The 26,840-nt window shown below is 33.4% G+C and overlaps 4 protein-coding genes across 7 annotated transcripts; 1 reads left to right on the top strand and 3 right to left on the bottom strand.

Moving 5' to 3' along the window:
* On the bottom strand, window positions 1–2,494 carry LOC110609651 (VQ motif-containing protein 9). Its single transcript, XM_021749399.2, has 2 exons — window positions 1,227–2,494; window positions 1–430 (listed from the first exon to the last, which is right to left on the bottom strand). The coding sequence occupies exon 1, from the start codon at window positions 2,190–2,192 to the stop codon at window positions 1,242–1,244; it is 951 nt and encodes a 316-aa protein (XP_021605091.1). The 5' UTR covers window positions 2,193–2,494; the 3' UTR covers window positions 1–430; window positions 1,227–1,241.
* Window positions 2,495–6,241: 3,747 nt separating this feature from the next.
* On the top strand, window positions 6,242–9,891 carry LOC110609269 (cytochrome c oxidase subunit 6b-1). Its single transcript, XM_021748730.2, has 5 exons — window positions 6,242–6,496; window positions 7,457–7,759; window positions 7,854–7,936; window positions 8,109–8,190; window positions 9,518–9,891. The coding sequence occupies exons 1-5, from the start codon at window positions 6,455–6,457 to the stop codon at window positions 9,569–9,571; spliced, it is 564 nt and encodes a 187-aa protein (XP_021604422.1). The 5' UTR covers window positions 6,242–6,454; the 3' UTR covers window positions 9,572–9,891.
* A 2,652-nt stretch (window positions 9,892–12,543) lies between these two features.
* LOC110609267 (O-fucosyltransferase 7) lies at window positions 12,544–18,046 on the bottom strand. 4 transcript variants are annotated; one of them, XM_021748728.2, is made up of 12 exons: window positions 17,580–18,046; window positions 17,044–17,151; window positions 16,694–16,775; window positions 16,542–16,609; window positions 16,006–16,094; window positions 15,737–15,917; window positions 15,518–15,646; window positions 15,297–15,430; window positions 15,002–15,215; window positions 14,604–14,788; window positions 14,409–14,504; window positions 12,544–13,136 (listed from the first exon to the last, which is right to left on the bottom strand). In XM_021748728.2, the coding sequence occupies exons 1-12, from the start codon at window positions 17,745–17,747 to the stop codon at window positions 12,983–12,985; spliced, it is 1,608 nt and encodes a 535-aa protein (XP_021604420.1). In that variant the 5' UTR covers window positions 17,748–18,046; the 3' UTR covers window positions 12,544–12,982. The 4 variants fall into 4 exon arrangements, with proteins under 4 accessions (XP_021604420.1, XP_021604421.1, XP_043810166.1 ...); XM_021748729.2 differs by having other exon boundaries at window positions 17,044–17,148; XM_043954231.1 differs by lacking the exons at window positions 16,542–16,609; window positions 16,694–16,775.
* A 2,216-nt stretch (window positions 18,047–20,262) lies between these two features.
* On the bottom strand, window positions 20,263–22,905 carry LOC110609270 (chromodomain-helicase-DNA-binding protein 9). The gene has a single exon (XM_043953573.1). It carries the CDS (start codon window positions 22,829–22,831, stop codon window positions 22,346–22,348), a length of 486 nt encoding a protein of 161 aa, XP_043809508.1. The 5' UTR covers window positions 22,832–22,905; the 3' UTR covers window positions 20,263–22,345.
* Between the last annotated feature and the right edge of the window lie 3,935 nt (window positions 22,906–26,840).

The following is a 26,840-nucleotide window of genomic DNA, read 5'->3' as shown; positions in this document are numbered from 1 at the left end:
TGTCAAGGGAAACAAATCAAGTATAAAAAATCAACTGAATAATTAGCATTCAACAATAACGTTGTGAAATGTGGGTTTGAAGAAAACAAATGAATCAAATGCTTAATTTAATTTAATATATATGTATATATATATATATGCATGCTGTGTGTCTAAGACTTCTAAAGTGTTGGTGACTCATATCATGAGCATCCAACCAAAGAACCAAAAACTATATTTGGGAGTTGAACGCAAATGGAAGATTCTTGTCATAGGGCAAAGATACTTCAATAACCAACCACAATGTACTATTGAAATGTCACCTCAAACCATATTTAGCAAAGCTTCTCAAAAAGGTGCAGTCCAGATTGCAACAATATTTAAAAGGGCAACGGAAGTGCGCATCTGCCATCTACATATCTCAGAAAGAATTTGCCAAAAGCATCATTTCCTGCAATTTTTGATTCGATATAGAAATTCCAGTAGTCAATCAATTTAACAGATCCAACCACTCCATTCAATGACGCTTCCAATAAACTCAGAAGAAATTACAGGTAATAAAAAAAATTCACTCCTATTATTTTGAAAAACAACTTCATCAAAGGCATGCTTCCAACTCTTGAATAAGCTTATACGTCGCCTTATGCTCAGAAGACCATTAAACTTTCATCTCAAAAGATCATATGAATTATGGCAGAACACCATCAATGAAAAATAGACATACTCAAATTAAGTGCTGCAAAGACTTCGCAACATCATAAACCCATTTGGACTGTAAATAATAACAAAGTTGGAAGTTATGCAAATTACTTTACTTAACAAAGCAATTGCCAGCAATCACCCAACAAAAAGTCCTCAAAGAATACGTGATTGGGATGAATTACCACAAAAACACAAATAGAAATGAGCTAGAGACTACAAAGACATTCTAAAATGTGAAAATTAATCACAGCATCACGGTCCAACAACAATTTTCAATAACCTCTAACCATCTTCCCCAATTATCAAATAAAAGCACACTGGGAAAGGGGGAAAACAAATACAGAGTTTGCCTGTTTCACCTGTTTTGACTTCAATTTACAGAAAAAACAACCTACGTTCTAAAGAACCAGTGTCAGATGCTTGTGCAATCTATCCGCTGGCAATCCAATTATCCCCTGTTCCCCGACTATGTACAGAAGAAATGGACTAATCCCTAGAGGTTCTAACCCTAAACGACGACATTTTGTAAAACAGAAAACACTTACCTGAAGAAGAAACTCTTAAAGAGCTCTCCATCTTGGGCTAGACAACGGCAATGTCGGAGATAGAGGAAACGAAGACGGTGAGAGCAACAGTCCCGATCGCGGCGAGTTCAAGCACCCAAATGGCAGCGGTGACGTTGGCAACTGGAACTGCGGCTGTGACACTAACATACCTGATGTCGGTGATGGAAGAATCCCCTGTTGCAGCGGTGCAAATTGCTGTTGACTCTGGTGCAGCTGCAGCTGCTGTGTAGGTGGATTATTCCAGCGAGGAGAAACCAGCGGCGCTAGCGGCGAGAACCCCGAAAACTGATTATTAGAATCGACAGAAGAGATCGAGTTCTGAAGGTAGCGCATGTAAGCAGAAACCGGCGACTCCGCCGCAGCGTGGACCGCCGGAAACGGCGGTAACGGTGAGAGAGGAGCTGACGGCCGTTGGATGAAACTGGTAGTCGCTGTGGCGATAGGCATGGAAGGGTTTACGGAGGCATCGCGAGGCGGTTGATGAGGAGGAGGGAAGGCGCTGCTTACCAACGGAGGCGGGCGGTTGCTAACATGAACGAGGGGAGGAGGACGGATACGCTGTAAGCGAGAGCTTGGAGGCTTAGGTGGTTGAATAGGAGGAGGAGTAGAGAACCTGTCGTGGGCAGGAGATCCGGTGAGTTTCTGGACAACGTCCCTGAAATCATTCTTGTTGATATTATAGACAGGTGGCTGATGCTGCTGCGCCTGCAGATTGTGCTGCTGTGAGACCTGCGATTGCTGTTGCGTTTGTGATTGAGAAGCATTAATATTAGTATTATCAAAGGTGGGATGATCAAAAGGAGGAGGTGGCGGCTTCTTGGTGATGATGGGTTTAGAGATCTTATGAGAAAGCTTATTGAGGTTTCTCAGGTACTGATCTCTGGAGCCACTAGTGCTTGTGGTGGTGATGATAGAATCACCTGAGGATTGACAGCTTTTATCCATTATAGAAACAAAAAAAACCCTCTCTCTCTCTCTCTCTCTACAGATCTAATATAATGATAAAACAGCAGACATGTCTGTGTGAGTGGGGATACATCTTCTCCTTCGTCTTCTCCTCCTCGTTGCTGTTGCTTGTGGGTCAGAGACAAAATAAACACAATTATTTTTTAGATTAAAGCTGCGGTCTGAAAGCTCTGCTGATGGTTACTTGATAATTTCTAGCAGAGGGGGGATGGAAAGAAGGAAGGTGTCTGTATCTGTTTGGTTGATTTTATTTTATTTTATTTTATTTTTTGAGTCGGGGCTAAAAAGAAGAAAAGGACATGACCCGTAAAAGAAGGCACTCAGCTCTCTCTAATCTTTATCTGTGTAATTATCCCTTGCTTATCTCCCCATCTCTAAAATGTTTTTGTCACTGTCCGAGTTTAAGTGCTGGTGTGTTTTGCGTCAGTTTATTTTCTTCATTTTTTTTTTTTCTGGTCAAATAACCGGTTAATGTTTACACTTCAGCAGGGACTATATTCGTTATGGTGAAATATTATCATTGTCATTGTTATTCTTAATGTCTTTTTTTTTCAAAAAAAACTTCTCTTTCTATCTTTTTTTTTTAAGTATCCAGTCCAATGGTGTAGATCACATCTTAATTATAGTCAGACTTTTGACTCATCCTATGGCTGAAAACTGTCCTTTTCCTCATGAACTTGGTAAACACGTTGTGTGGGCTGTAGAGAACTTCTTGCTTGAATTAGACTAATATATCATGTTCAATCAATAATTAATAATTTATTAAAATAATATTAAATTCTACTATAAAATATTTTTAATATGAAATCTACATATTTTTTAATTTTTAATTAATTAATTAATTAATTATATAAAATAATTTATAGAGGCAAATGCAAATAAAAAATTGTCTCTTGTACTTAATTCATTTCCCTAATTTTAATTTTCAGCCTTGAGAATGTAGTTGGCAAGGCAGTAACAAGTACATTTTTATTCAAATTTTCTGTGATGGTCAAACTTCCGTTACACTTGACTGTGAAAAGTAACCTCAAAATAATCAAAATTTGTGAAGCCAAAGCTGCCTCCTCACTTAGGTGGTGCTTATTTTCGCCTCTTTAGACTTTATAGCGTCAAGGCTGCAAAAGGGCCTGCATATTTCCTCCAATATGTTCCAACCCTTTCTCACCCTTTCATCAGTTTTATCTCATAAAAAAAAAAAATAAGTATTTTCCGCTGTTTATATCATTCAATAATTATATAAATATTTAATAAATAAAAGTATAAATTCATATTTCAATTTCAATTTCAATTTCAATCCATAATAATTTAAAAAATTAATTAAATTATATTGAATTAATTTTTTATTTTCAATACATCATGAAAATTAAAAAATAGCTTAGATGTGTTGGTAAATTATAGAACAAACTTGAATTGTTATATCTTCACTTTACGACTCATCTTTAAAATATGGGAAATAAGTTTCACATAATTATTAATAAAAGTGAGTCGGCTTTAAAATTAAGGTTGTACATAAATATGGGTCCTTGTTCGAATTTGAAAAATCTTATAAAAAAAATTAATTTTATAAGAGGCGAACGAGAATCAAATATATTTAATTATTTGGTTTTAATTTTAAATTTTTTTATTAATAATTATATTAAAATCATACCGTACCAAAAAAATTAATTATATATATAAATAACGTTAGTGATATTATGATTTTATTATAAAGTTTTAATAATATATTTATATCTTATATAGTTATAATATAGTTTTATAAATTATATATTTTTAAAAGAATTAAAATCTAAATGTTATAATATTAGATAATATAATCATGAAAACGTAAGTATAAATAAAATAATTATTTATGAATTACTTAAAATTTAATAAAAATTCAGTTTATTATGTGTGTATATATATATATATATATTTTTTTATTTCATATTTTTAATTATTTTTATAAATTACATTATTTATATAGTTCATATATGACTCTCTATACTATTGAATGATTAACGACAATATTATAAAATAATTATATATCTGGATTTGTTATTAAAGATTTTTAATAATACAGTTTAAATAATTTAATTAATTGATTAATTTATTCTATTCAAATAGATTTTATATACTCCCATATCTCATCATTTTCCTATTCATTTTTCTATTATTTATTTTTTATATTATGATTAATATATAAATTAACTATTATAATCTCATTTAATTTTTTTTATTTTCAATACAACCTCTCAAATATTTCTAAATATTTAATAAAATTTAATGTATTAAAAATAAATATAATTAAAAAGTTAATAAAAAAAAATAGTCTTTCTGAATATATATAAAAAATAAAATAAAATAATTATGAGATAGAGTAAATATATATGTATTTATTATTTCAAACCTAAATATATTAATTACTTTATAATTTTTCATTATATAAATATTTTAATATATGTTTACATATTAATTACACATATATTTTTAATTGAAATTATATAATTAATTACTAATAATATTTTTACTAAGAATTATGTATAATATATATTAATATTATTATTATTGTTTAAATGTTAATTTATTATTTTAATTATTATTATTATCTTGTAGTTATTTAATATTTTAAAATTTAAGCATAAGAATATTATAATTTTATTTAAAAAATTTAGATTTAAAATTGAAATTAAAACTAAAATCAAAGTTAAAAATCAAAATAAGATACATAATTGTACCAAAATTGTATATATTTGAAATTATATTAAAATTGTTTATATCAAAGACATATACTAAAATATATTTTTAAGTATGATTTTTAAAAATAAAGAATCAAAAGTTTGATTTTGATTTTTAGTAAAAAGTGTAGCAAAACTGAAATCGAATAACTCTATTTAAAATATAAGAAGTATGTTCTATATAATTAATAATAAAAAATAGCGGTTAGCTGTGTTTTAAATTTTTTTTGTCTAAAATAATAATATATATATATATACTGTACTCGGAGTTAATCATATATATATATTGTAGGCATACCAAACTTTAGATGAAAGTTGGTAATATCCAACACTATCCTTAGAAACAAGGGTGTAATAATTTATATAGTTTGATACGCAAGTGCATTACAGGAATTGAGATAACGAAATTAATGGCAGGTCCTATGATTTGAAAGATTGACAATGCTCTCAACTGGCGTGTTCATCTCGATAGGCCAGTTTTCTCTCGTTAAAGCAATTACCTGATTGGAATGTAGTGCAAATTCTAACAGCCTTAGCCAAACCTTTAGACTTTCATAGCTGATCATGTACAAATCGTTAGTTTATCATCCAAGAAAGCAACATCAAGTTCTGTTCGTCTGTTTGATGCCAAACCATGAAAACTCACGAAAAAAAAAAAGACCCAATTTTGAATATTCTTCGAATATCGATTGGTGCATTGTCTTGATTTCTTTTGTTTATCTTTGACTGCTTGTGGTTGGCGTGGATGTGAAGGGGAAAGTTAGATAATTGCTTTCCGAAAGGTGGGAAGCTAAGCTAATCTCTTCATGGGTCATTCATTTCTTGGATTAAGAGGGCTTTTCAATGGGCCTCAGAACTCTTTTTCTGGGAATATGTATCCCAAAGAAAATTGATACGTTGAGATACCCAAATGTGGCAGCTTCCATAAACTAATAATGAAAAAAAAAACCAATATAATCTTACGAAAAGTCCAAGAACAGCCCCAGATAGAAAATTTTACAAGCGCATATAAGAAAGCAAGATGCTGACTTTAATTCACGATAAAAAAAAAAAGTCTGTTGTTGGAACTGTTATTAATAAAATTATATATATATTTTAAATATCTTAATCCATTAGATTATTAAATTAATAAAACTGCTTTTTTCAATAGAGTAACATTTACATACATAAACATTCGAGTGGTTTCTACTAGAATTTTGCAGGCCCATTAAGATAAAATAATTTCTAGACCAGGCCCAGTTTTCTAGCCTTCTCAACATTCCAGAAACGCAGCGCCGAGACCAGCAGCTTCTCATTTCTTAAAAATTACACCGACATGTAGCTCTCATCAGAAACGTGGCTTCAGTGCGTGAACTCTTCGTGTTTCCGCTTTCTAGCAGTTTACTTACACAGTAACACAGTAAATATTCTTTGTCTTAACCTAGACTCGAACGCTGCCCTTTTCCTCTCCTCTCTTTCTTTCCGTTGGATTGGAGGCCGCGCTTCTGGAACCAGTTCGTCAGCTACCACATCATTCCCTTTCCTGCAATGGCGGAAGCTGCATCAACCGAAACTCCATCACTATCTGAGGTAATTTTTCTACCTTATATTCTCCAATAATTGGAAAATGTCACCGTTTCTCTTAATCGAATGATTTAACAGCTTAGATAGATCTGTGCAGCTTCGCTATTTTCTTTGTTTTTCTTCTGATTGGATTGTTTCGTTTCTTCGGTGTTTAGTTCAATGAGATCGTTGTGATGGTTGCAGAAAATTATTGGCGAATAAGGATTAAATCGACCTAATGATATATTGAACCCCCCCCCCCCCCCTCTTTTCTTTTTGTGGTTAGGTAAAAGTTATGAGAAACTGATGTCTTATAATAGCATTTCGGTGTGGTTTATTATGAGTTAAATTCCTCTATGATATTTGCCAGATTAATTTTGTCAAACCATTATTGTATAGAATGTAATTTCCATTGTCCTTTAAGATAAAAAGGAGAAAGGAATTATCGAGTGAGGAAGGTCTTAACCTAGGCTTGCAATACTTGCCTTTCAGTTTACTGAATTCTGAAGCTTAGATTGGAAGCTCAATTGCTGACCGAGCAAAAGTGGAAATTTCTAGACCCGATTTTGTGTAATAGTTAAATAAGAATATTGAGAATTGAAGTGGTACTTATGTTATGTAAATTATGATACAGCATCCGCTGAACTATGTTAGTATGTTCTAGTTGCTTAATCAAACTACTAAAAACAAAGATACAAATACTGTTTAACCAAATAATGACTTAGCCTTTAATATTCTGTGAGGCCCTTTCACCTTGATCTTGGTCGTACAAATCACAAATAAGTTTTAATACCTGATAGCCTGCTGAAATTCTGGTTAAATTTGTATTTCAACTGTGAAAATAACCCTTTTCCATTTCTTATTTACAATGGCTGGTCCCTTTGGACTTTTATGAGCGTTTCGACCTTCTGACCTTCTGGCCTTATTATCATATATGAATTGCTGATAGGACTTTTTATCTGATACTTTGAATACTTTGAAATGCAGCAATATTTACTGAAGAAGAAAGACGAGAATTCTGATGTAGGTTCAAAACCCCTGGAAGCAAAAGAAGAGGTGAAACCTGAAACTGCCATTTCTGAAGAGAAAGCGGAGGAAGCACCAATAGCTGCTTCTGAAGAAAAAGTGGAAGATACTACTGCTGCTGTTGCTGAAGAGAGCACTGAAATTAATCCAGCTGCCGAAAACAATAGTGACGATGCTTCTGCTGTGGAGACAGAAAGCAGTGAGACCGTTGAACAGCAAAACTCAGATGAACAAGAAGCTGCTGATGAGGCACCACAGATAAAGGTATGACCATTTAGTGAGATTCAAATGGCCTCTAGTTACACTGTATATCTGTCACTTCCATGTGATTCACTTGTGTTGGGGTCTTGGCATCCAGCTGGAGACAGCCCCAGCTGATTTCCGTTTCCCAACTACAAATCAGACAAGGCACTGTTTTACCAGATACATTGAATATCATCGGTATGTTAAATTTCTTTAATACTTTCTCTCTCTCTCTCTCTCTCTCTCTCTCTCTCTCTCTCTCTTCTCTCTCTCTCACACACACACACACACACATATGTTTTTTATATCCAACCTCGTATAAGTGCTTTTTTCTCTGAGATGTGATACTGATTCTTATGATCTTCTCCAGGTGCATAGCTGCCAAGGGGGAAGGTGCTCCAGAATGTGATAAATTTGCTAAATATTATCGTTCTCTTTGCCCCAGTGAGTGGGTATGTATTTTTAAGATTTTGATATCCTAGTAAATATGATATTTTTTGTTCTCAAGTAAGACATGAAGAAGTTCTTCGCCGTCATCATCAGCTTCTTCTTTTTGTCTTCTTTAATTTCGAAAGCTGTATCAGTGTTTTTACTTGCATGGTAATATATGCTAAGAGCTATTTGTTTCCTTTTCGATTATGGTTGGCTTACTGCTTGCCAACCAAGAAAAATAAATTGTTTTTGGTTGAAGCATGGCTTGGTGGTGGCGATGTCAGATCCAAATAGTAAAATTAGGATGTAATTAGCTCCTTCAGAGTAGGAAAATGAGAATGCTTATTAGTCTGAGGTTACATTCCCTGTTTGTTAGTTCGTGTGGTTTATAGGATTTGCTTTTCAAATGGTTGCCTGCAGTGAGTTTAATATTGCCGATGTGGGAGACCGGGGAAAAAGTTATTCTGCTTAACAACTTCTATCTGTATCTGAAAATATAGAAAGAATAGATGCCTTAGGACTAATGGTTTCTGACTGCTGATGATAATTGCAATGTTGTAGTTGGTGGATGTTTGAAATGGTAGGAAGACCAGATGAATAATCTACAATTGTTTGGCAAAAGAACTTTTTAAATGACAAGAAGTGGAATAGAAGAGGATAAAGAAAATTTTGGTGGCTCTTCTCAACTCTGCATGTGTCTTTATAGTCTTTGTTAACTCACTTATGTGACACTGCAATCTTTTGCATCTTATAGCTGCATCATCCCTCTTGTAGCAACTAGCAAGTTGATTATATGCAGCTTACTTGATCCTGGTCCCTGGTATAGAAGAGTTACTTATTCAAGCATTTTTTAACCAAAAAAAAAAAAGTTGCATCTCCAGCTACATAAGATAAAGACCTTCATAATTTTGTTAGCAGTCTCTGCATAAAATTCTCCATGCTAGTACTGAAAGTATCGGCTTTTCTTTGTGTTTATTATGTGTGAGAAAGGAAGGAGGTGTGGTGGGGTTAATTTTGTTGATATGTCTGACCAGATATTAGGTTAATTGTGCTTTAAAATGAAGGCACTGTCCCCTTTTATAGTTGTCCCATTGTATGGAACTGCAGGTCTCTTTTTTAAGCTTGAAGAATAATTGCATATTACTCTAATGTTAGTACATACTCGCATATTGATTTTTTGAGGATGTTTAGTCGGTTTTAGATGTCCCTAAAACTTCCATCTGTATCTGCTACAGCTTATATTAATTTTGTAATATTGAGCTGTGCATCATCGTTATACTGTGTTTTCCTGGCTTAGTGGTGATAACCTACTGGAGCTAAACTTTTTGGTTGGTTTGTGTTGAGCAGATAGAGAGATGGAACGAGCAAAGGGAGAATGGAACCTTTCCAGGCCCCCTGTAGATGGTTCTTGTTTGAAGAATCTTGTACTTTTTGTTTTCTCCTATATCCATGTTTCTACTACCGGATGAATTTCTTCTATGAGAAGTATATTCTTAGGGAATGCCCTATTTGATCAGGGAGTTAATAAGAAATTTTGGCTTGTCCATTAGAACTGCAGCTGGAGTCTGACTACAGAAAATGTTGCTGCAACGTGATCTTTTGGATGAAGCTTCATTCTCCCCTTAACTGTCATGTAGTGATTGTAGTTCATGGTTTGAACCAAACCAAACTGTTAAAAGAGTTACTTTCTACATAATAAAAGATATATTGCATCTTGATTACCCCAAGCTAAAAGGAGGGGGAGAAAGTGTTTGTTGAATGTCCAATTCCAGGATCTATGGGAGAGGACTTGCAACCGAGTTTTAGGTGTCGGCACAAGGTGAGTGTCTGCATCTGGATTGTGTTACCATTTATTAATTTAGAATGTGTTGATGCTATTTTGCTATTGTTAACATGCTGTCTGTGATCTTGGATTATGAATGAGTCTGAATTAGGCTTTCAGATGTGTTTATTTGATAAAAGCTGGATTCACAATTATCAGCCGTGCTCCACCCACATATTTAGCTGTATTCGGGTCGGGCCTGAAAGGGTTTGTTCCAACTTCCAAGGTTTCTTTTCCCTTGCACCTTCTTCCTAGGTGATGGACTAGAGGTATGAGGGAGCCTATCGCTAGGTTGGCAAGAATAGATGGTGAGTTTCCAACAAATTGTCTGTTCAGGGTAGGGCTGTGCAAACGGTTGGAAAAATTGAATTTCAGTTCAAATTAAATATCCAAGTTGACCAAATTATACATAGAATTAAACTGAACCTAAAATCAAGTCGATCAGTATCGATCTCCAAACAGGCATCCAAAGTAAACCAGAATCCTTTATTTTTTTTGAATCAAGAAGAAGATATCTTATTCAGCGTATAGTTGAACTTCACCCGATTCAAAACTTAGAATTGTAATCAACCAAAACCACAATCATGCAAAGCAAAGAGAAATTGTACAAGTTGCGGAATCTGTACGATGACGTTGGGATGTGTAAGGCCCAAATATATTTTTTCATATGAAAAATTTTCTCTTCTCCAAATTCTGACCACCTGAACTGAAACAATAGCAAAAGCAGAGGCAAAACAGCACACACACAACGTGGGCGTGTAGAGATGGCTATAATTCATGCTTCTCATCTTCTTCACGCTTCATTTTCGTAAAGCCATAGTCCAAAACTCTAACCCTAAATTCCCTATCCCTTCGATATAGCAATATGAACTATCTAACGCCTTCCACAAACAGAGTAGATAATAGAAGTGGTGAGTCAATTTTCCTGTGTTTTCTTCCTGGTTTCCTTCATTATCTTGGAGGCCAAAAGACGGATTTTTCTTTCTTTTCTTTTGTGGAAATTTAGTGGTGAAGCCGCAGTGGAAGGTTGCGATTGATTTCAAGTGGATAAGGGACAAGGAGGATGTGGTTGCTTTGAACATAAAGGACAGGAACTCCGATGCTAATTTGGAACTCCAAACATACACTTTTTAACTCTTCTTCCTTTCCATTTGCAATTTGAAACTTTCATGCTCTTTTTTTTTTTTCACCAGCTATGATATACATTTTCAACGACTAATTCTTCCGTCCCTCATTTTACCTTATGCTGCCCAGATTTTCGCACTCTTGAGCAATGAGATCCAGGGCAGCCTCACACCAAGTTTATGCGGAGGTGAGTTTTTGGCAAATATAAACTTATGCCCTTTCGGGATTAACCTATTGATCATAAAACTAAGATAGTTGAACAATTGAAATTTTTAAAAATTATAATAATCAAAAACAAATTTGTAGTTTACACCCATGACAACCTGTCAAAAAATCGCTATAATCGGTCCACTTGTTGCCGATTGGGAGAGACTGGGCAATCTGCTATGCGTTTGTCTAATTTATCAGGTTTTTACAACTATAATTCTCTTTCCCTTGGAATCAAATCCAGCAACTGAGGATATGCCTCACCATTCTTATAACAACCCTTTAGCAGCGAAATTTCACTTCTTCTTATGACTTTTACCACTGATAAGAATCAATAATACCACAAAAAAAAAAAAAAATCTCATTGGAATATGAAAAGCAAGCAGAACTTAACGGATACTGTGCACCAGCAAATATCAACACACAAAAGAACATGTAGACCTGCATCATTAACATAAGCACCAACAAGCCACGGTTCTTCCCTTTCACTAAAGCCTCGACAATTCTCTTTCCATTATCCCACTTGCTGAATGGGTCGACCGAGGTCCAAACCAATCAAATTACAAAAGAAATTCAGGACTTAATCCACGGGAATGTCAAAGTTGAAATCGGCAGGTGGATAACGACAAACTTAATACCACAACTTCGAAACCTGGCATCCACAAATACCAAACTCATAACCTCAGCGACCAAATGGATGAAGTGTAGTGCTTAAGCTTGACCTTCAAAAACGACGCTAGTTGCTTATTGTGGTTTGCGAGTCTAAACTATCAAGTTGCCTACGTTGATTGGCCTGCGACTATTTAATTGCTGCCATAAGTATTCAAGATTGGAGGTCCATTTAAAGATCTTCAAAGAGTGCAAATGATCGATCATGCAAAACTGAAGGCACGATGAACGACTATGTTTTATGCATACACAAGCGTCTGCAGAGTATAGAAGACGACAAAGCTAGAAAAGTATCGTCTCCTCCAACGTGCATAGGCCCCTTCTTCAAATTGGTCTCACCATTTGAAGGGGAGAAACAGGAGACAGAAATCGAAGAAGGTAGAAAAAGGAATTTGCATGTTAAAACAATTGAGGCAAAGTTTATGAGAAACCACGTTTATTGGGAAGTCCGAAGGAGCAATTGCCGCAACGATAGCCAAAAGACCAGCTACTTATAATTACGTACAAAGGTGGGGAGCTTTTGTAGATGACATGATTATCAAGGGAGAGATTTGAAGTAATTATTTCATTTTATTGCATTGAATGACTACGAATAGAATAAATACGTTAAAAATTGGAAGAAAAAAAAGATAGAGAGAGAAGAAGAAACGTCATTAGCAGCAACACTAAGGATCATAAACCTAGTGAGTGCCAATAAGAATCTCTTTTGCCAGTATGTCCAAGCACTTGCTAATAGAAGGGAAACACCTGCTTTCAGTTATTCCTCCCATCTTCCTGGCAGCCAACTCTGATATCATCTTCATCAACATCTCCATTTCATCACTCTTATCTAAACTCAAGATGTACAGAATCCGCATCCCTTATCTTGTAATGGCACAACCAGTTTGCATTGCAGAGCTTCTGCAGACACCCACTTGTGAAATCGTCAGTGTCCTGCCATCACAGGAGATTTTTTTTTTTCCCAAGGGAGTTTTTATTCTGCATACTGACTACTTGATCACAAGAGAAGTGTTCAGATTTGGTGATTGCCTCTGACACAAACAATCTGGCAAGGGATTTACATAAAAGGCTTCTTCAGAACGAAACCTATCCATGCCCTTTGTTCCCGAGATGGGACCTTTTCTCCTTCTTGGGGATCCTTGCCTGTGCAGCCAATATAGAAAAAGACGGAGTCAAATTTAGGATATTTGCAAGTCATCAAATTACTGCTTTTTCTTTTGAATTAAAGAAATAAAATGGAAATTCGATGCTTAAAAATTTTAGTGCAACAACTTTTTCTATCTAATATAACCTGAATAAATATGATAGTGGTACTTATTGAGCTAAGGAAGCTCTATCTAAGATAACCGTGAGGGTCTAGGAATTCAACAATTCAGTACTGAAGGTTAATTAAATAAATAAACAAACAAGAAGAAGAAAAAGAACAAGTGGTTCATTGAAAGGTAAGCATTGGACCAAGAATCTTGTCCAGCCAAAGGATAACATCCAGTCAACATCTAAAGACCCACATGCACACTGAAAAACAGATTGCCAATTGAATATGTAATAACTTACTTCAGGACCCAAAAAACATAGTTATTAAGTGCGCGATCCAAGCCCAAGGTTCACCAGACTCCAACCTTAACACATTAAGTGCATAGGCGTATGCCTTGTTCCAGGTGCAAGGCTCTAAGAATGAACACCCTTATTTCCACCTTCAGCAGGTACTTCCATTGACCAAAAAAAAAAACCTTAAAATTTGCCAATCTACCAGAATCTAATAAGAAGTTTTTGAACTAGGGATCACTGGTGATAACTGGTGGCTTTTAATAATTTAATCTCTCTTCTCATACATTGTTTTCAATATTCTCGTATTATGTTTGTCATCTTAACTTCTTTGTACTCCTTTATTTATAGTTTATTCGAAATTATCATTCTTAGGTGCTACTAACAATGCTATGTGAATCATTTATTATATATTGTGATATTACTTCTTTATTTTTTTAATAGAAAAAGACATTAGCATAATATTTAAGTCATATATTTATTAATTAGATGTCATATATGTCCAGTGAAAAGAAATATTAACATGTTACTTAGGTTCTCTTTTTCTTGGTTACCTAAATTTGCTTTTTTATTAAATTTTATTTTTTGTCCTTACTTCATTCAGACATGTCTATACCTTGCAACCTAGGCCCCATGACCCCTTCACGCCTTGGTGTTCCTTAAGCCTTTAGTGACTGTGAAAAAGTTTTCCTTTGTTCAAAATCAACACAATCAATTTGATAGATAAAGGAAATAAAGCCAACACTAACTTTTAACATGTGCAATTTTCTAACCGGAACTATTGATGGGCAAACTCTGTGTATTAACCAAAGAGCCAAAAGCTGAATCATGTTATAATTGTAACATGCACACTGGCCCAAAATGACATACCTTCTTTTGTGGATTTCAATTATCTTCCTTGATAAATTTTCACCTTCTTTCAGTTTTCCCCTTTCAATTTTGTCAAACAAAGGAACTAGTTGTTTCCTGATGGACAGACAGACAATGTTAAACAACAATTCAAATTGTTGTAATGCCAGGAAATAAACTCAACATAGAAAGGGAAAAGGAAGGAAGCACTCCTACCTATCCGGAGAAATTGTTTTTCTATGTCCAAAAAAACGACGGTGACCTTCCACTGCCCTTGCCATGTTTCCAGAATATGATGGAACAAACACATCACTTTCAATGGACACAATATAGTCAAGCGCAGCCATTTGAGATGCATGATTAGCAAATGGTTCCAGCTCCTCAACGGATGCCAATTTTTCCTGCAAAAAAAGAGGAGAGGATCTTAAATAACATGCCAGTCATCAAGCATAACCATTTCAGTGGAAAAGCGTATAACTAATAAAGGATAAATATAAGAGATGGCAAAGTATCAAAGAGTGTTATTTGGATGAACTAGAAAGCACACTGCACGGAAAATAATTATTTGAACACAAAAGAACAAGCAAATATATTAGTATTACATTTCTGCATACCTTACTCATTAAAATGGGATAGCGGGATAGAAGATCAGCCATCCGAGAATCACCTCCATATATCTCTCCTGCCGCAATGTATATGGGGGTGTTTGAGGGGTATCCAAGTGCAATTAGAAACATAGCAACCTCCTTTGGAGTTAGAGGGCAATAACCTTTGGATCTTTGCTCCCTAGAATCAATCTCCTTTACTTTCCAGTATGCAGTTTCTTCTCTGCAAGTAAGAGATAAAGTTACATATGCAATAAGCCTGAATACTGAATTCCCTATAACAAAACACAAGGCAAAAATATACCTGATCTTCTTTAACTCATCAGCTTCAGCACTAGATAGACCATGTGTGCATCCACTAAAGGCAAGCATGTCCTTTTCATATCGCAAATGTAATGCAATGTATGGACCATATGACCTCATTCTATCCACCAATATCTAAAACACAAATGTACCTAAAACTTCAATGGCAGTCATTGCACAAGCTTTCCAGAGTCAAATAAGCAAATAAGATTAGTTCTTTACTTTTCCGATTTCTTCAATTCGAGATGAAAATCGGAGGGCTTCATAACAAGCACGGCAACGCAGCTTCTGAATATCTGGAGGGAGATTGTTGTTAGCCAGGCGAGAGTCAGACTTAGCAGCTCGAATAACCTGCCAAAAAACAAGTGATCAATGATTTGTTTCAGTAATACCCTCGCAACCAGAAAGCAAAAGCAAATGAAGCATTTCAGCAAGTATAACCTGATATTCATCCCACAAGCTTGCTATCTCCCCTTGGTAGTAGCCCATACCAGACCAACTCCTAAAATGCTTAACTATTTTGGGAGCACTAGCCATTTCCTTGGGAAGCTTTTTTATGACTTTTACGTCATTGGCTAAAGCATTGATAAAATGGTCTTCGTTAAAAACATCCGAAAAGATGCTGCATATAAAACAAACAAAACAGACTATGGCATCATGAATCCCTGACGTGCATTGATAATGTAAAATTTCCATAAAATAACAATTACCTGGTGTCTTGCCAAAATGACCTTTTATCCAATTCCGGAATAACAAGAGTAGCATTTATTATTCGGGCAACAGCTACCATGTCACAAATCTGCAATTCAACAATGACACAGCTCTAATTCCCAGTCAGAAATAACAAAACATTATACAATTTAGTCTTTTTTAAAAAAAAAAAAATAAAAAAACTGAATACTAATAATTAAATTTCTCATGGCCATTTCGATGTTAGAAGATAACAAGAAAACCAAAGAAAGCAGAGAGAAGCATAAACTTGAATCAGTATCATGATGATTACAACTGAGTGATTCTCATTGTTAATAACAGATGATGCTGTATGAGACTCACTCAAAGATAACAGCACCTTTATCCAACAATTAGTGCATGCACTGAAAGAACATGGCAAAATTATAAGTTTGAATAGAAAAACAATTATCCCATAGAAGAATTAAGACTTAAATCTTTTTTATTTGATAAAACTGTAGCTAGCAAGGATACCAAAAAACATATAATTTCATGTGATCGGGAAAATAATACAGACCCCAGCTCGCATCTGGTTGAGCCCACCATTTGTATGAACAAGAAGGTAACCTTTTGACTCTCCAGAAACTGAAACAAAAGAGAATTGCGAAGTTTCAGTGTACAAAGATTCAGAAGGATGCAATAGAAAATTAAATTTACAACAGAACTTACATGTATAGTTAGAACTACGCTCTATACATGGCCAATAATCACGAGATGGTGGAGGCTTCCATAGCTTGGAATCCCAATTCACCTAGCACCATCCAACTGTCAAGTCTAAAGGAGTGAAAACATGAAAGATGCATGACTGCTCAAACATAAAGCTATATCTATGAGACTTTGTCCACAGGTCTCCATAACCATGTAATAAAATGGCAGTAACAGGTGAAAGGCAATAAGAATGGAAAATTATCCTTTGTCATCGGCATTGTGTTTGTTTTCTTAATTATCAAAAAGTATAATTTTTTACACTTTTACATTAAAACCAATTGAAAGATGAAAAAGTACAAGGATATAAAGACCTTATGAGAAGGAAGAGGTGGTTTGGACAAATGGGGCGGAGTTTGCTCACGGCTCCAGCTTTGTTCTTGCACAGAGCTCAATCTTGAGTATTTATTGACATGAGGCTGCTACAGAAATTGTCCAATGGGAAAAATTAAATTCAAAAAATGAAAAAGAAAAGATACATGTATATAATTGAACTTCCACACACAGGATAAAAGATCAGAAAATTTAACGGAAAATGTGAATAAGACGTAACAGGAAGAAATGAAATGAAATTTAATAAATTACAACATACGTAAAAGCCAATTATTCCTTCTTTCAATTAAAAGAATTTAACAATTTCATGCCTTGAAAATAAAAAGAAATGCATCAATAAACCACTAATCCGCAGAAGAAAAAAAAGATAAAAGATAAAATGCAGGTATAATGAATCAGTCAGCGGAAAGAATAAAATCACAGAAGTTTCTGAAGAAAAATAAAGAAGAAACCCTCATCGAAATTCTTCAGAGAACCCAAAAAAGAAAACAAAAGAAGAGCAAACACTTATGTGTACCTGAGTGGTAGTAGTGGGAAGCTTGTAAGGTTCAGGTAAGTCAGGAACTCTGGAGGAAGGGAATACCTGCACGTGTACAGAGAGCAGCGCCATCATCGTTATTGCGCAAATGGCGCACGTTAGCACCTTCCGCAAAACCACCACTACCCTCCATCTTCGCTTCTGCATTTTTCACTTTTCTCCACTTCTCCAAAAACAACACACTATAGAAGGTCTAAACAATGGCAGGCAGCCATCAAAGAAAGACAGGATCGCTGCAAAAGAAAAGAAGAAAGTTATCTATTCCTTCTCGCTCGGTGTTCTAGAGAGAGAGAGAGAGAGGGAGGGAAACGGTAAAGCAATTTGGTTTCTTGTTTTTGGAATTTCGCTAGCGTGCATCTTTAGCTTGGGTTTGGTTTCTTGATGGCATTTTGTTTAGCTAAACAACGGGATACACTTAATTAGCAAGAGGAGAGGGAAGAGATCGGGATGGAATTAGATTAAGGAATTGTTTGGATCAAACGATTTTATAAAATTTTGTGAAATTTAATTAAATTATAAATAATTTCTACATTTAATTAAAAAAACGAAATTCTATTTTATAAATTAAATTTAGAAACTAATTATGATTTAAATTAATGTCACGGCATCTAATGCAATAAAAAATTTTGGATTAGAATATGCACTATTTTTCACAAACACACGTCTTGTTCTCCTATTTTATTTATTAGGCAATTTTTATCTTGATCTAAAATATAAAATTATAGCCTTAATTATTTTTTACTTGAATTGTTTTATATAAATAAATATATTATTTATATAATCTTTTGATAACAACTGGGCTGACACCCATTTAGATTGAATCGGGACACACAAAAACAGATCAAATCTTAAAATTGAAATATTTGTAAGTGGCCTGTTCAGCAGCTTCGGCTCGGAATCCAGCTTGAATGATAAGTCGGGTCATTTGTAAGTTCGAATCCGATAAAAAGAAAGCCGATGACATGGAGAGAAATGAGCAGGCATTATCCATACGCACGCCGGAAAGAATTAAATGACCGCCTGACGTGAGACAGATGTTTAACACTTTCGTATGTTCGGGTCTGTATAACAGAAACAGTTATAAACAGGTGATAATGTAACTGTGAGACAGACAAAGAGAAAATGATAAAGGAAGAGGGCATCTCCCCGACTCAAGTTTACACACATATTAGAAATTCTATTTTCTAAATTTTAAAATATTACATTTTAAACTCCTAAATTCAAACTTAAAATATATTATTAATTCAAAAAAAAAACTTTAAATATATTATAATTTACTTTGTGTTATAAATATTGGTGGCGTTAATTATTCATTATTTAATCCATAATAGGATAATTGTATTGATAAAATATTCAGATATACGAATGCAAATGGAAAATAATAGATTTAGGCGAATGAGCTGTAATGGAGACAAATGTTATGCCGAGAGAAATTCCCATGAATATTATGAGATAAAAGCAGACGTTGGGGATGGGTAAGGGAAACAACATGTGTAAAGAGAAAGTGGGAGAAAGAGAGGGCAAGCCACGTGAAAAACAGAGATGAGGAATGTCAGGCGTTACGCGTTTGTTATATCCTATCATATTCATATATGCCAATTTCATTAGAAGGAAGGTCCAACTAGCCATATTTTGGATTCTGAAGTTAAATCGCTTCGCTGAAGAAGACAAAGCTGTTTCAGAAACTTGAATGGTAGTGTGGGTTGCTTCATTCTTTTCAACTATTTCCTTGAGTGTGTCGTGATAGACACACACACACACACCGCCTCTTTTGTTTGCTTTGCCCACTTCCAACTCCTTCAATACTTGCTGCCTCTGGAACCCACCACAACTCTCTCATATCACAATACCAATGTCTACTTGTCACTTGCTTTCCTATTTACAAATAATAATAATAATAATACACCAGAAACTTGAAACTCGTATGAAAATAAATTTAATAATTTTTAAATTAATTATTTATATATTTATTATATACACACTTTAATTTATTGACAACATGTTTTCCATTTTTTCCCCTCTCTTCGTTTTTTGGTACAAAATGAGAAAACGTTTTCATTTGAAGAATCAAAATAACAAATAAAAAATGTTGAACTACCTGATTTTGAGTTTCGTACGTGAAATATGTTTATATATATATATTTAAGATATTTTTTAAGTGGCAAAAGGTCCTTCGATGTCTTTTTACTTTATTATTATTATTTTTTGAGAGAGCAAACCATTGTGCTGAAGGAAAGAACAAAAGCAATGTGGATTGCAAGACAATCCAAGACATTTGACAGACAGCCTTCAGCTTGAGGCATCACAGATGAGAAGATTCCATGAATTATAATTACCTATTAAGGCCAACTTGTGCACATCTTGTTAAAAAAATAATTTAATTGCTAAATGTTAAAATATGAAGAGGAATACTTTAAATTTAATAATTAATTAAGCTATAGGACACTAGCTAAGGCTGTATTAGATAATAAATTTTAGTACAGTGTTTAATGTTTTAATTTTAATATCTAAAGGTTTAGAGAATATATCATAAAAAGTTAATGTCTCTAATTTTTAACTTAATAATTAACATTTATTAAAACAGTAATTTTGTCGAACAGGAGTAAGGCATTAATATTTTGATAAGCATGGAGGTACGCAGCCACTTCCATCGCAACAGTTAATAAAAGGAATTATATTTCGCCAAACAAAATAGTGCTACATTCTGTGGAGTGAAGTAGAAAGCTCACCCAATTCCAGACACTCAATAAAAATAAAAGGCAATAATAAGCAACAATTTCCAAAAAGTTGAAATCCGGAAAAGGAAAGAAAGCGGCATGCTGTCCTTCACTTATCCGTAGCCATGGATTTACAAAACAGTAAAATACAGGATGGTTAATTTGGATAATCTCTTTGATGCTGAATCTCAAAGGATCTGGATCCAATGATGTTTGAAGCTAATCTACTAGTTCGGCATGTGTGTCAATGCTCCGGACCAACGTTTCAAATCTTACTCCATAGTAAAGGAACTTATACGATCATATGGTAATTTTAGTATGGATGTTTCATTGGAAAAAGAAAAGTGGTCATCAAGAACCCAGGATTGCAACATGGGTGGTGGGGTAGGTTGATTTTCGTTTTCGCTGAAACTTCAACTTCGTACTCAAATTTTATCAGTATCATGGGCGAGTTTGTACATGATTCTTTTTCTGGGTTTCGAAGGGCTTTTGTCTGAACCGCCAACTGTAATATATGGGACACCAACTACAGTGACTCCAAACCACTATTAACAAAGCAATAGTACTGTACTGCTATCAGCCGAGCTTATCAGCAAAAGAATATACAAATCCTTCAAGAAATGTAAGCCCATATGTGAGAGAAAAAGAATGGGCCAACTCGGTTTTATCTCGCCCTACCTACAATGGGCTGAGCTATCATGCAAAAAAGACTAACCACACTGTGCCTCGAAGCCCATCTATGTCAAAGAGTACACTCGATTAGTAATAAGAAAACTATCATCTCCAAACAATCATTCATCTTATTGTATTACCCACTTTCAACTTCTTTATGTCTCTTCAGGACAAAGCATGAAATGGATGGAACTATATTTAAAATTATTTATCATCATCTACTAAAAAAATTCCCTTATCATACCCATAAATTAGGTGATGTTTTTTACAAGTAATTTGTATACGTGCATTGAACTGCATAATAGCATATCTGAACCCCTTAATTACTATAATAACAAAATAATCAGAAAAATTCAAATAGCTAGGAAGAAATCTTAGTTAATTATATTGGATAATTAAGTTTCATGATCAGAATTATTATGGGATTTATTTTATATATAGATTTTTTTTTTCTTTTTTTCATTTGAAAATTTAAGAAGAGGGCCATCCGTTGCTATGATGACTATATCAAAAGTCTGAATCAATACATTACGTGGAAAGTAGTTTTTGGTATAAAATATTGAAGAGGAAGTTGTTCTTCAAGAAGACTGTATACCATGTGTTCTAATGATGATCTAATAGGAACTTAATTAATTCCGTATATCTTGCTTTTTTTTTAAAAAAAAAAAAAAAAAAGCAATTCCAATTAAATCGTGAGGAAATTGCCGAGTATTTGTTCTCAGGTTTTTCAATTTAATTGTGCCAGCTTAACAGTTTTGAACTTTTTAGCCCATAGGAAGTTGCCCAGAACCTGGAACCGAGCTAACCAGTTGTCACACAAGTAGCCTTTTCAAATTTGACTGGGGACTCCAAAAAAGACATAATCAAGTAAACTCAGTTGAAGATTCAACTTGTGATCTCAAGAACTTTCTGGGATAGATCAGAATCAGAAACCTGTCTACCTAGCTAACCATACCATATTATGGCCCAAAATCTGTGACAGCTTAAATGCCAGCAAGTTTCCCTGCTGTTCACATATGGAATTTTTGTCTTCTCATTGCACAGAGACAAAACTTCAACTGCTTCTGTCAGAATATATAAAAAAAATAAGATGCTGTAATAAATAAAATAATACAGCAGTTGAAATAGAATTGCAGGAACTAGAATTTTTTTTTTCTCAATATACAGGATTAACACATGAATGTATAAAGAAAACCACAAGCTTCATCTTTTTGCTTTATAGTATCCTTTCATCTATCTTTTGCTTTGTTGTAAAACCCTAACAACAAATCTAATCTAATAAAAGCGAGGAAGAAAAAGTTAAAAAAGAAAAAAAGAATCAAGAAACTGCATCAAATTAATTAACCCTAGTGATGTTCATCGTCTTTCTCTCACGGTCCTAGAGCGTACCAAACCTTCCTCTATCCTCTTATTCTTCGGTCGTAGCAACTTGGACAAAAACCCACCTTTCTTCTTGTTATCATCACTGACCTTGTCTTTATTGCATCTGATTCTTGTAACAAAAACCATGGATCTGCTCTTAGTGAGCACATTCTTGCCACTTAACAAGAAAGATAAAGATCCCTTCCCTTCCATGCCATATCGATAACGATGCATTGGAGATGAAGGAGAAGAACAAGAAGAGGAGGAATACGAGGACAATGAAGAAGAAGAAGAAACGGAATCCACTGCTGTAGAAGAAGAGGTAGTACGTGAGCTACATGAAGTTGAAAGCTGAGAGAGCTTTTCACTCAAACAAATGGAGCAAACTCCAGGAGACTGCTTGTGTTTCGGGTGCTTCCTGCACCTGCCATCAGGCCTAGATCGAGACATGGTTTCCTTGGATCTCTTCAAGTATCCCATTTATGTTGTCATTGTATATTAGCAAGTGGTCATTGGGATATAAATAGGAAGAAGCTATATAAGGCCGTGTGTTTCCCATGATAGTTCATGGGAGGTTTCTTTGGGTCTTCGTCGTCTTTAATTTTTCCTTATTTGACGGTTTGTGAAGGAAATTGACGAGTTGGCTGTGAGGAATAAATGCACGGCTGTGATTGGACGTGGGTTTTGTGGGGTCCAGTGAGTCGGTGGCTGTGATGCGTTGCGTGGAGGAAGGTATAGAGTAGGGGAAAAAATAAAATAAAATTGAAACTAATGAATTCTGTGGGGGCGGCGTGGATGCTGTTCTTGGTCTTCATTTCTTACCGTGAACTAAAGAGGAAAATAAATATATTACTTAAAAAAAAAAAAGAAGAAGAAGAAATCAAAGCGGAAATGGCCCCCGTGTTTTTGGAAGGAAAATAGTCACATTATTATTTTATATAATTAAAATGGTAAAAAGCCTTCCCTGCGAAGCGGCTTTTACAAAGAGTGTTTGTCTTACCAATAAATTTCTGCCGCGTCACTCAACTTGGGAATTTTATTTTCCCCTACCCTCTCTCTTGTGCCGTGTCAACGGAAGACAATAGCAAAATGAAGGTTTGCTTATTTATATATACCAGTTTTATCGAGCCATTGTATGTTTTTATATTTGTCATAATAATTATAAAAAATATATATATATATATTATAAATTTAAATTATAATAAAAAAATTAAATATAAATAATGATAAAAATTTTAAAATTTGAATATATAATATTTTAATATTATCCTAATAATCTATATTTAATATCATTTTTCATAAATTTAATAAATTTATTTTTAAAATTCTTTAATATTTTATTATGATTTTTTAATAAATTAACCAATTAAAATAAAAGTGAGTCTTTCTTAATATAATATTAAATTATTGAATATATTTTTATCTCACAATATTAAGATTTTATAATTTAAAATTTCTAAAATATATTGAATTATTTAATTTTTATTAAAAATTAAAATAAAAATAAAATTAGTTATTTGTTTTTATAATAATATTTAAAAATTTTATAAGTCACAGTATATATAAATAAATTGAACACAAAATAGTGATAGAATATATATAATTATTTAATTATGTTAAAATATTATATAAAATACTTTAATATTTAGTTTTTATTATAATTATTATAATATATATGTTATAATATTATAAATGAAATAAAAATTAAATATAAAAAAAGTAAGTTTAATAAATATATTAGTTATGGAAAAAGTGATAAATAAAAGAGATATTTCTAATAAAGGGGAAGTGGCTCACAAATTATAAATATTTTATATATAAGGGTAATATATTTTATTTATTTAAATTAATTTGAAAATGGATATGGCTGGAGCCTGGAGGGAGCAGGAGTTCAACGAAAACAGCTTGAACTCGCTAAACAGAAAATGGCAGAGTGAGAACACAAACCCACATGAGCGTTAGGCTTTAATTTTGCGGAAATCTTTTTTCTTTTTCTACACCGATTTTCAGTAGTGAATGGAGATGCGGCTCTACAGCACAGCTGCTTTGCGACTAACACTTGCATGCCAGAAAAGGCAAAACCAAAGAAATGAAAAAAGAGAATTTAAACATGTTAATGAAATTTGGTCCAAACACCTACTATTTTGTCTACCGATCTTGGACAAGGCTTTTTATTAGTACGCGGAAACCCCTGCTCTGCTCTGCTCCTGTCCCCATATTCTCCATTCCTCTTCTATATTTAAGGCTTTTCTTTTCTGCTTATGGATATGGGCATCAATCTTTCACACTGTTAGTTATTTTTCGCATAAATTAAAAAGATATAATTAATAAATTGTTTATTGCCTTTTATAATATATTATCTTCTACAACTTGATGATATAATAACCCCTTGGAGGATGGAATTAAAGAGAGGCATGGGAAGATTAAAAATAATAATAAAAAAGAATTGAATGAATGTTTTGAAAAAAAGAAAAGGAAAAATGCGCCAGAACGATAACGAGGTACATCCAGCTATGCATGCACACTGCTATGTGTACGGCTCTCACAAACAAGTGATCGCACAGCAAATGAATCTGGCTGTCCCCACCGTCCCTTTTTTTTTTTTACAACCCAATGTTATTCAGTACACTAGGGGTTAGTGAAGTCCCTTTCCTCGTCAACTAAAGTGGTTTCGACTTCATCACATACCACTTCACAATTCATATGTATATATTATCAAATTGATGTAAGCGAATATACTTTTAAAATCGCTTGAAACAAAGGCTTAATCTCAACCTACACAAGCATGTCTACTTCAATGAAATATTTGTCATTGCTCCCTTACTAGTATTGCTTCAAAACGGAGGATGTGTAACTTTACCTTTCTGCCCCTCTCAATATATAAAAGTTGATTATAACTTACTCTTGACCATAAGTAAAAGACTTTTTGAATCACCACAAGAAAAAACCAAAAAACAAAAAGGGAAAAAGGACGTTGTAACCATTAAATTGAATCAAGCCAATCAGGCCAAAGTTTTGATTTCATAAAACGCAGATGGTAAATTCCGTTAAATAAATTTATAATTTCACTCTGTCCTGTTTTATGAACTATTCGCGATCAACATTATTTATCTTCAAAATTCAGCAAATTTGAGCAGACTGTTTTTGAAACATGCCCGCCGCTTCCAAAACAACCAACCCACAAAATAGGGGTTAGAATCCATTTGAATTGAATCAAGCCAAACAGATCAAGCTTTTGATATAACAAAAGACAAATAATTTATTCTTGTACGATTTTACCTTAATTTTTTATAAATAAAAATTCTAACTGCATCATATCTAATCGTACGTGATTAAATTCACCGACAGTGCCAATCAAACCATTTGAACTAGAAATAGGCCACAAAACCCAGTATGACGTCCGATTTGGTTTTCACATCACTGGCTTTGAGAGCTTTTTTTCATATCATGCAGATTTGAAAAAATTATTATCAAAACATGTACGATTCAAAAATATTTTCGAATTTTGTGTGTCAAAAGACTGAGTTCGACAATCATAGTGCCGAACAACCTTGTTCGACAGCATGGGTGCCAAACAAAGGGCAGTTCGGTAGTATGAATGTCGAACTGCGATATTTTCTTACAAACTGGATATGTTCGGCACTCAAAATGCCGAACATATCTGGGCCTCAGGCATGCAGTCATAGTCATGCACTCATGACTGTACGGCATGCAGTCATGCATGCACCATTAAAAGAAAAGTAATATGAAAAATAAAATATTTAAAATTATAAAATAATTAAAAAAATTATAATATAATTGATTTTAAATTATTATATTTTTTAAAAAATAAATATTTATTTATTTTTAAGATATAAGTTTATATAAAAATAAATTTAAATTTCTTTTAATTTAATTGTTTAATTGATGGGGATTTTAATTTTTAAAAACCTTTATTTTTTAATATCATATATACAAATATTAATTTATTAATTTTTTAAAAATTTAAGAATTAATTAATATATTTTTTAAAATTATAAAAATTACACACATCATTATTTCAAATTTCTTCATCAGGTACTAATTTATTTCTTCATCATGGCGTTAATTTATTTCTGTGGCAGGGATGGAAATTTACCTGTTTCTTTTATCCAATTATTTCTTCATCATGGCGTTAATTTATTTATGTGACAGGGATGGAAATTTACCTGTTTTTTTTATCCAGAAGTATCTGATGAAGAAATTTGAAATAATAATGTATGTAATTTTTATAATTTTAGAAAATGTATTAATTAATTCTTAAATTTGTAAAAAATTAATAAATTAATATTTATATATAAGATATTAAAAAATAAAGTTTTTTAAAAATTAAAATCCCCATCAATTAAACAATTAAATTATAAAAAAAATTAAATTTATTTTTATATAAACTTATATCTTAAAAATAAATAAATATTTATTTTTTAAAAAATATAATAATTTAAAATCAATCATATTATAATTTTTTTAA

This window comes from Manihot esculenta, chromosome 2 (genome assembly GCF_001659605.2).
Source record: "Manihot esculenta cultivar AM560-2 chromosome 2, M.esculenta_v8, whole genome shotgun sequence".
Classification (NCBI taxonomy): domain Eukaryota; kingdom Viridiplantae; phylum Streptophyta; class Magnoliopsida; order Malpighiales; family Euphorbiaceae; genus Manihot; species Manihot esculenta.
Note: the sequence above shows the minus strand (reverse complement) of the source record. Positions and strands in the feature narration are given on the sequence as shown.

Coding starts and splice junctions, on each gene's coding strand:
- LOC110609651 (XM_021749399.2), bottom strand. CDS start 2,192: ATGGATAAAAGCTGTCAATCCTCAGGTGATTCTATCATCACCACCACA.
- LOC110609269 (XM_021748730.2), top strand. CDS start 6,455: ATGGCGGAAGCTGCATCAACCGAAACTCCATCACTATCTGAG. Junction 6,497..7,456: donor AAACTCCATCACTATCTGAG/GTAATTTTTCTA, acceptor TTTGAAATGCAG/CAATATTTACTGAAGAAGAA. Junction 7,760..7,853: donor ATGAGGCACCACAGATAAAG/GTATGACCATTT, acceptor CTTGGCATCCAG/CTGGAGACAGCCCCAGCTGA.
- LOC110609267 (XM_021748728.2), bottom strand. CDS start 17,747: ATGCAGAAGCGAAGATGGAGGGTAGTGGTGGTTTTGCGGAAGGTGCTA. Junction 15,216..15,296: donor GATGAGTTAAAGAAGATCAG/GTATATTTTTGC, acceptor TCTTACTTGCAG/AGAAGAAACTGCATACTGGA. Junction 13,137..14,408: donor ATTGAAATCCACAAAAGAAG/GTATGTCATTTT, acceptor TTGGCTGCACAG/GCAAGGATCCCCAAGAAGGA.
- LOC110609270 (XM_043953573.1), bottom strand. CDS start 22,831: ATGGGATACTTGAAGAGATCCAAGGAAACCATGTCTCGATCTAGGCCT.